The 9,605-nt window shown below is 40.3% G+C and overlaps 1 protein-coding gene across 2 annotated transcripts; it reads left to right on the forward strand.

The window, feature by feature from the left end:
• The first annotated feature begins 2,307 nt into the window (after positions 1-2,307).
• On the forward strand, positions 2,308-9,201 carry tsnax (translin-associated factor X). 2 transcript variants are annotated; one of them, XM_020604098.1, is made up of 6 exons: positions 2,308-2,675; positions 3,206-3,280; positions 3,406-3,520; positions 4,079-4,209; positions 7,781-7,890; positions 8,616-9,201. In XM_020604098.1, the coding sequence occupies exons 1-6, from the start codon at positions 2,660-2,662 to the stop codon at positions 8,991-8,993; spliced, it is 825 nt and encodes a 274-aa protein (XP_020459754.1). In that variant the 5' UTR covers positions 2,308-2,659; the 3' UTR covers positions 8,994-9,201. The 2 variants fall into 2 exon arrangements, with proteins under 2 accessions (XP_020459754.1, XP_020459745.1); XM_020604089.1 differs by having other exon boundaries at positions 2,309-2,675; positions 7,781-7,902.
• Positions 9,202-9,605: the final 404 nt, after the last annotated feature.

The raw sequence follows: 9,605 nt of genomic DNA on the forward strand, positions 1-9,605 counted from the left end.
TGCTCATCCCCTCCACTTTGATCCCCCGGATGAACAGTGTCTGATGAGTTCTCCTCTCCTTCCTTGTGTCCACCGTCATCTCCTTCGTCTTGTCCATGTTGAGGCTGAGATTATTGTCCTTTCACCATGACACCAGACTGGCCACCTCCCTCCTATAGGCTGCTTTGTCCCCACCAATTATACGACCTATCACTGCGGTATCGTCCATGAACTTTAGGATGATGTTGTCTTTGTGGGAGGCAACACAGTTGTGGGTGAACAGGGTGTAGAGGATGGGACTGAGGACACATCCCTGTGGGGTGCCAGTGTTCCTAACAATGTTGGCTGAAGTACTATTGCCAATCCTGACAGTCTGGGACCTGCCAGTCAGAAAGTCCAGGAGCCAGTCACAGAGGGTGGGGTGCAGACCTAGTGTGGACAGTTTGTGGGTGAGTTTGTGGGGGACAAAAAAACATAACATATGAAATAAATGGACTGTATTTTATATAGCGCTTTCTCACAGTGTGTTGCACTGGCCAAAGCCCTTTACAGAAGATCATACACCATTCACACACCGATGACGACAGGCTGCCATGCACTGGTGCCAGTCAAGCCACCGGGAGCAATTCGGGGTTCAGTGTCTTGCTCAGGGACACTTAGGCATGCGGGGAGACCAGGAGTCAAACCACCAACTTGCTGGTCAGGAGACGACTGCCCTACCTCATGAGCCACAGCCACCCCAATAAAGCCATAACCACTAAAAAAATGAAATAAACAACAGACCCCCCCAGACATATTATATTTTTGGCAGCATTAATGCATCTGTATTTACAATAGAATACAATAAGATATTCAGAATATATAAAATTATATAACAATCTCAAATGACATTTCCTACATGATAGGCTAAGTAATTTTATTTTTAATACTTCATAATACTTGGCTGAGCCCATAGTGGCTTTACTATGTTGTCTTTTGAATTAGGCTACTTACATTTTTTACAATGTGGAATTTCACTTTTACTTAAGGACAAGTGATGTACTGTAGCCCATTTCAGCTTTTGCTTGGAGAACCACTGACATTCGTGATGCACACTTACTTCTTACAGTAGCACAAAACAGCTGTGTACGACTTGATTTATAAACAGTACCGCAGCTTGTAAAAAGCTATATAAGAGCAGCTGTACTGTTATTATTATTCCATAGGAGGCTTTGAACACCAAGCAGATGTAAAACTTGAACTTGAAGGGAGCCTGAAGGCATCACTAGTCAACGTCAGTGATTTGCCCTCATTCCGGGCTCGCATATGTGAAATTCCTTTCTCACAACAAAAGAATCCTCTTCATAATGCTTTTGCTGCTGTTATGATTAGACTGACTGGTGGGTTAGTGGGCGGCTTATGAAGCTCATGGTGGTGGATAAGATGGAGTGAAATCGCCTGTCGAAATGTATACTGTAACAAAATCCGATTTGATTTTTATGAAGTATACACTAATGTTCAGATAAAGATGTAATTATTCAGATCTCTGGGGTTAATTACCCGCCACACTAATAAATGCAACGGGTTTCTGGATGACAGGGAGTAGCGGTGTGCTGTGCAGCAGGGGCAAAGCGCAAGCTTAAGATGGCACCAGTCGTGTTGCACGTACACAGTCTGCAAGAGTCCCTGGAGGAGGGGTTTCTGGAAAGAAGCGAGTAATCTGATCAAGAAAGGTTGGATGAACCATACTTTACTAGTGGGCAAATGATACTGACCAGTATAGGATGGCCGACTGCCTAAGACTGGTTGCTCAATCTGGGTTTTGAAACAGAAGTGCTTTTGGCTGCAACAGCAAGGTCGTGCCACTCCCAGATGCAGTGGTGGAAGCAGTACTTGCATCGTTTACTTAAGCAAAAGTACTACTTAGTGTAAAAATACAGTGTTATAGTTAAAGGTCCTGCATACAAAAAATGTACTTTAGCAAAAGTCCGAAAGTATTAGCATTAAAATATAAGACACTGCTTCTGTACCGAGAGTATAGTGTCGATACAGCAATCGCAACAGTCAAATACAACACAATGTTTCATTAAAAAAAGAAAAACAGCCAAATATAAAAGTATAGGCCTAACTGGTTTACTTATATTTCAAGACTGGTTGAGCATCTTAAGATAATAACAACAACAATGATAATAATAATGACAATACAAATTTGACCAGCTTATGATTTAAATCAATAGAATTTTTTAAAAGCACGTGGGTTTATATGACTTTAGAAAGGTGGAAAACCTGTAATTAAACAAATGCCACTTTCTATTGCGTTACTACATCTCCCATAATCCACTGCTCCTCAATTCCGGTTGCACGTGTAAACAGCGCAAAAGCTCCATGATGATACGAGACCAGCATGAATACCTGTTGTGAAAAACGAATAACACGATTGTTTTCGTATTGAAGAACGTTTAGACTCTATTTAGTCTGTTTATTATCGGTCAGTGATGGTCACTTTTCTGACCTGGTTTGTCGTATGACCTAGATAATCCTTGACAGATGTAAAGAAGCGTTCAGTTGCAGTGCTTTGCTAGCATTATATCTGGTTGGCAGTTCGGACATTAGTAGCTAAGGCTGTTAATATATAGAGTTAAGCCTGACCGAGTTTAACATAGTTAAATCGATTGGAGGAATAAATTGCAACACCGAAGGCATGAGTAACCGCGAAGGTAAGTCTAGATTTGGAGACTAAGCGAAGAATAATCACGTTTTCATGCAGGTGTTGTTGTTAATAAAGTTAATAAAACTGGCATGCAGTGTGATAGCTGTTGAGAGTGAACTGCAGTGAGAAAAAAAAGTAGTATACTGATGATTAAAACGTCAGTCTGTCCTATTCTTATTATAGTACTATTTGCCAAGATCATACACTAAGTCAAGGCAATCAGTTTATTAGTAAGTGGTCCCTCCTGTCATCTTTTCCCGGAGCTCAAACTAATGTCTTGAGATCGCTTGATTTGTCAGACCAGCAGTCCAAAAACAAATTTTGTCACTTTACTATCATAAAGGAACAAGAAAGGAGAAGACATTTACTCTCTTGAGAAGCTGGGGCCAATGAATTTGTGCTGCTGTCTTGATTAAAAACTGACTTGAACTACCAGTAGCATAGATTATCAAAAATTGATGGAGTTCCTCTTTAATTTGACAACGTGAGTTTAGATGGTAACTGCACCATCACCTGACTTTTTCTGCTTTGTGTCAGGTGAAGGGTGTCCAAAGAAAATCTGTGATGCAGCACAGGCCAATCTGTCCTTACCTGTCATTGCTGCTTTCAAAGGTAACTGCATCCGCTGGGCAACTGCAGCTGCATTTAGCTTACCTTTTTCACCCACGTTGTTGCAATATTTCATTAGTGTTTTAAACATATTTGTGTTCAGACTAATTTGTTGTTTAATTTTTAAGTTTTCCAGCAGGAGCTTGACACCAAACATGACAAATATGAGCATCTTGTTAAGATCTCCCGAGACATTACCATTGAAAGCAAGAGGAGCATTTTTCTTTTGCATAGAGTGACCAGGTATGTACTGTTCTAGAAAGACATGACAAATGTTGCAGTTTCATTTGTAAAAGGATAACAGATTTCTTCACTTTATTCAGATTGAAAGGGAGAATGCTTCTCAATTTGCTGACTTGCATGTAATTGCAGTAGATTTAATTTAAATAGTTCTGCTTTTCTGGAAACAGAAGTCTGTTTTCTGGGGTTAATGAAAGCTAATTCCAGTTATGTCCCAAAATAATCATCAACAAAGTAAAAAAGAAAACTTTAAAGCATTAATATATCTTTCACATTTGGGTCAGTCTACATCAGTTTTTAAATATTGTTATGGAGGTGGTGTAATAGAAGGGAGGTTATGGAATTAAACTGAAATGCTTTAAATGATAAACAGTGTTCAGCTGGTTACTCTGACAACTCCAAAGTTTTGTCTGTGTTGTGGTTCCCAGTTTCAGAGTTTGTGTTACAGACAGTGGAATAACACAGTATAACCTCTGTTTTGGTTGGTATTTTAAAGTAATGTGTAACTCGAAGATCTTGTATTTTTAACTTTTCTTCTGTGGGTTTTCTCCGGATTGGAAGTTTGCCAGATGCAGAGGATGCTCTGAACGAAGCAGATGTAAAACTGGATGGAGTCAGGCAGAAAATTGGTCAAATAGCTGAAGAGCTTAGAGGGGAGGACATCTATCAGTTTCACAGAGCCTTCACTCCAGGTGAGTTTTCATACACCTAGTATATTGTTTGTTGTTTGTTTCAGTATTTGATATTTTTGCAGTGCATTGTGGTCTAGCATAAGAGTGCATGCAGAAATGTTTAAGGCTAAGTTGTCAGGGAAATAACTGTACAAATATACTTTTTTGCACCACCAAAGCCCTAAAATTGGAAATTATATGGGTAGTTCTTAATTCAGCTGTAGTTTGATCAGTCTTTCCATAGTGGCTCTTTGTGGCCTTTAGGGGCTCACATAGTTTCCCAGCCTAAACTGTGAATGTTTCACTGATATATTGAACATGGAAAAGGGCCATACAATGATTTGTGTGTTATTATTTGAACATAGATTGTATTTGTTTGTTCACTATTGTAAGTTGGATCAAAGTCTGATCATATTAGTCATTAATAAATCTTTGAATTGACAAGTAAACTCCAACAAAGGACATGGTTCAAAGTTAATTACACAGGAGCTTTCATGAGGAATTATCTGTGCTGTGCCTGGTCACGTTGGTCACCATCTTCATCTTTGCGCTTTGGATTTATTGTAAAGTCGCTGACAGTGTAGGAGCATTACCTTGATGCACGCCTGGATGTGAGAGACGCACCTTCTAATAAGGCTGTTTTCCCACTAGCATCAATATTACTTCTTTTTAGTGTAGCCAAAATGTCTGCAGAGCTTGGAGAAAACATTTCTGGGAACTAGGGTGAGCTCTTATCTAGCAGCCGGGGAAGTCATTTTTCAATTGTGGTCACTCGGCTGTATCCTCCGCAACGTGACCAGGCAGTTCCCACCAATTTGTCCTTTCGTTTCTTCCCCCATTTTTATCGTCTTTATTATATTGAGACTGGGCTACATGGGCTCTCCAGATAATCTTGGCTTGATGTCTCTAGGCCTGTGTAATGGGTCTGCTTAAAAAAATAAATAAATATATATATGAACCATTCAAGATGTTGTGGGCTAGATCTGAATAGAATTACCACTGATAACAGGCCAGCTTTGATAATCTCTTTAGCTTGATCCTGCTGGCAGCTATGAGACATGGAAGATGCAAATGTTCTCGTGGGGCTTTTTCCAGGGTTCACCTACAAGTCACTGAACCACTTTGTGGTCAGGCATTAAGTTCAGTTAATCTTTAAATCATCTGTGGACATTCATGCATTTAATGAAGGTTATTGTGCATCTATTATTCAATATTTTCACTACAGGAGTGTGTGCCATATTTTTCAAGCCAGCATGCAGTAGTTAAGCTCATCCTTCAACTTTTCCAACCACCAAGCCAGTAAATCTTTGTGTTTTCCAGTCAGCTTTCCCCAAATCATTGTTTATTCATTAGCTACAGTAACTCTGTGTTTTTTTTTTTCCCTGATCTCGCTGACTGACAGGTAACTGCAGCTTCAGAGTAAATAACACTAACAGTGCCTGGGAATAAACAGGAACTAAACTCTATCTGCCTCCATCAAAGTCTGCAACCTTGTCATGTTATATCCACACTGTGTTGTATTCTTTTACAAAAAGACAGTGGGACAAAAAGCAACAACCAGGGTTTACATCAGTTTGACTTTTTGAGATGGAAGGCATTAAAAGCACCCAAAGGACTCAGAAGATTTTATTCAGATTTGGCGTTCTTTCTTGCGAAGGCTTTAGCATCTAAAGCTAATGTATTTGTTTTGGGTAACATTAGCGACAGTGTTGGGGGAGCTACTTGGAAAGCACAGCTTTGCAAGCTACCAATTACTTCACAATGGAAGAAGCTGAACTATAGCAAAGCTAGGGAGAAATCTAGTGTGCTTAACTAAAGCTACTTACAAAAAGCGCTTCCAAGTACAACCCCAAATCAGAAAAAGTTGGGACAGTATGTACAATCAAAATTAAAACTGAAAATAGTGATGTGTAAATCGTCTGTGTCTTGTATCACATTGAAAACTATACAGCAGCAAATTTGACGTGAAACCTCATCAATTTTATTCTTTGTTCAAAATAAACATTCACTTCAATCCTGATGTCTGCAACACATTCCAAATAAAGCTGGGGCAGTAAAACATTTACCATGGTGTGATGTTGCTGTTCCCTTTCACAACACTGAAAAGACGTTTATGGACTGAGGACACCTTAAATGTGTCAGGTGCCATTTTGCCCCATTCTCCCTGCAAACAAGTCTTAAGGTGCACAACAGTCCTGGGTCTTCGTTGGCGCAAATTGCATTTCAAAATGTGACACACATTCTCTATTGGGAACAGGTCAAGACTGCAGAAAGGCCAGTCCAGCTCTCGCACCCTTTCCCTCCACAGCCAGGCCTTGGTAATGTGCAGTATGAGGTTTTGCATTGTCTTGTTGAAATCTGTATGGGCGTCCCTGAAAAAGATGTCGTCTTGAAGGCAGCATGTGTTGCTTCAACATCTCTAAATATTTCTCAGCATTAATGGAGCCATCACAGAAGTGTAACCTTTGCCAAGGGCACTGACACGACCCCAGACCATGACACACCCTGGCTTTTGGACTTGTTGCTGGTAACAGTCTGGATGGGCCTTTTCCAAAATTGTTTATAGTTTCTGTAGTTAACTGCACAAAAAAGTAATTTAATGACTTGAATCGCTATGTAAATAGTTGAACTATCAGCAAACTACTGTAAACTAGTTTAATTACATGTAGTTCATGACTCTCCAACACTGAATAGTGACCGAGTGTGGTGATGATTTTACCTTTGTATTGAACTGAAGTTAGTTAAATTTCAGAATAACTTTAGTGTGTTGTGTCACATTAATAGTAACCAGCGCGTTCTACTCGATTGCCAAATGTACTCATTAGTCAGCTAATGCAAGCTTCAAACTGGAGGCTGCATTTTGTACAGTTTGTTATACAGTTCATCAGGAAACAGGACGTGATGGAAGGGACAAAGATAGTTAGGAGCACCTTATGGTGTTGGTTTGTTTTGAGTCTTACTATACTCTGAAAGGAAATTAGGAAGAGTAGCTTTAAATAGTAGGTAGTTCAGTAGGTCTGTGGTTACATATATGGTAAATAAGGTAGCAGTGGTGTTTTAAATGAAAACCTAATAATAAGAACAGGGAAGGGAATGTAGTGGAGATGAACCAGGCTCTCTGGAGCATACTGTGGTTAGCTACAGGGAGATAGGAGCCCCTTTGAAGTTCCATGGCAGCTCCCAAAGTAAACTTCAGACACAAAGTCTTCCGTCCTGTGATTATTTGATTGTTGTTTACACAGGGCCAGAAAACAAATCAGGGGTCATCTCAGCCCGCCATAAAAAATGGCCACTGTTGTTGAATCAAAAGACTGAGACAGGAAGCAGGTTTTATTTGATTCATTATCTACATTTATGATCTGTACTGTGCAGATACTGTGTAAGGGTTTGTACATACTGTGTGCTTTGCTCTTTTTGATACATACTTGACTATCCTTTTAGTAATAGTGGTATTTTTTTGTAAATCATAAATAAACAGATAAAGGCTCCCACCATCCCATTCATTAGACTGAGGAACTGGAGCAGTGTAAACTTCACAATGTTACTAGCAATATCATGCGGTGATCCATTTTAATGTGATTTAATGCATTAGGGATCCAGGAATATGTGGAGGCTGTCTCATTCCTGCACTATATCCGTCACCGCAGCCTTATCAGCCTGGAGGAGATCAATGCCAAACTGGTGTTCATGAGAACAGAGAAGGTAGATGTTAAGGTAAATTTAAAGATGTTGTGGTTAAGCTGCATGCATTCATGACGTCAGTGTTTATTGTTTTGAGCAGATATTCTTCATTTTTCAGCAGTCAAATCTAACATGATTTGAAGGAATAGTTTGACATTTTGAGGAATACGCTTCTGGATTTCTTGCAGCTAGTTTGATACTTTATTCAAACATATTAAATATTCAGCATGCAGAAATGAGAGTGGTGTTGATCTTTTAATCTAATACCCCAAAACAGCTAAGTACATTCCCCAAACTGTCCAACTATTATAGTAGTGCATGTTCATTCTACATGATTTTGCTTTTCCTTTCCTTTCAGAGCAGTGGTGATGGCAGACAGAGACAACATTCAGTGTTATGATGTACTTTATTTAGGAGCATTATGTGTCATTATGTCATTTAGTGTACTCTGCCTGTTGTCAAAGTAGATGGGCTCCTGTTGATGCAGAAACTCAATTCTGTAGTAAAAGCATCTGTACGCTTAAGAGAAATTGCGTATTTGTGGCTCAGTGTGTTTACTAGAAGTACAACTGCACAACCTAACAATCACAGCTTGTAAACATAGTTGTCACATCAGTCTGGTGTGTAAATCTGAATTTCTGTGCCCCATCTGTCCAAGAGTATTGAAAAAATTGTCCTGGAGAGTGTAGATCATTTCTTTCTTTCTTTATTTTAATATATTCATTCTCGTAATGTTTTCATCTCAGGGCTCAGCTGAAGCCCAGCCGCATGCAGCTCAGGTCCTGACCTTCCAGGTGATGCCCTCAGACTACCTGCTCGGGGTGGCCGACCTGACTGGGGAGCTGATGCGGATGTGTATCAGTAGCGTAGGCAATGGTGACATCGACACGCCCTTCCAACTGAGCCAATTCCTTCGGCAAATCCACGACGGCTTCTCTTATATCGGGAACACAGGCCCGTATGAGGTGTCAAAGAAGCTGTACACGCTGCGACAGAGCCTGGGTAAAGTGGAAGACGCCTGCTACGCCCTGCGTGTCCGCGGCTCCGAGATCCCCAAACACATGTTGGCCGATGTGTTCTCCAGTCGGACCACACTCATCGACCCTGATGAGGGACTGGTTTAATCCTGTACTGCTTATGTTCTTGATGGAGTCATTCTCTCTGTTCATTACTTGTGCTACCTATCTTTAATTGGATTTGACCGATGTTTGATGACATGCTTGTTAATTTTAGCTTTTATTGCAATAAAACCGGTGTTACAATGGATTTTTTCTTTGATAAAGATCTGTTGACTTCAGTTGTTTTGCATGAATAAAGACTCTCTGCCAAGTATGCCATGCTCTCCCGGTCTACTCTGCTTTGATAATGTGTGTTTATTTTATTCATCTCTCTTTGCCCTCCCCCGTCTCTACCACACACAGATAATGTAAGGTAGATTCATTGCCTGCCTGAACTCACTGCATACTGTTTGAAGGAGGAACATGTGACTTTTATAAACTGTACATGCCTATTCTCTGGCAGGCCCACTGGCACACACACACACAGAAACAACCCTTTGCTGCCTCGTTCTACCCTCTAAACAATTCTCACCATGCTGCAATGACGTCAATTCAAAATAAGGTTTGGCGCACACTAACAAATGTTCCTGGAAGAGACCTGACCTCCTGCTGTGTTCTCATCACCTGATAGTCAGTTATTACCATACATAATGTGTCGAGCAGTGAGAAACACTCCTG

This window comes from Monopterus albus, unplaced genomic scaffold (assembly GCF_001952655.1).
Source record: "Monopterus albus unplaced genomic scaffold, M_albus_1.0 scaffold3.1, whole genome shotgun sequence".
NCBI lineage: Eukaryota > Metazoa > Chordata > Actinopteri > Synbranchiformes > Synbranchidae > Monopterus > Monopterus albus.

What these genes read in the sequence shown, in the direction of transcription:
- tsnax (XM_020604089.1), top strand. An exon ending in CTTTTGCATAGAGTGACCAG is followed by an intron (nt 3,521 to 4,078) that starts GTATGTACTGTT and finishes CCGGATTGGAAG; the next exon opens with TTTGCCAGATGCAGAGGATG. An exon ending in CAGAGAAGGTAGATGTTAAG is followed by an intron (nt 7,903 to 8,615) that starts GTAAATTTAAAG and finishes TTTTCATCTCAG; the next exon opens with GGCTCAGCTGAAGCCCAGCC.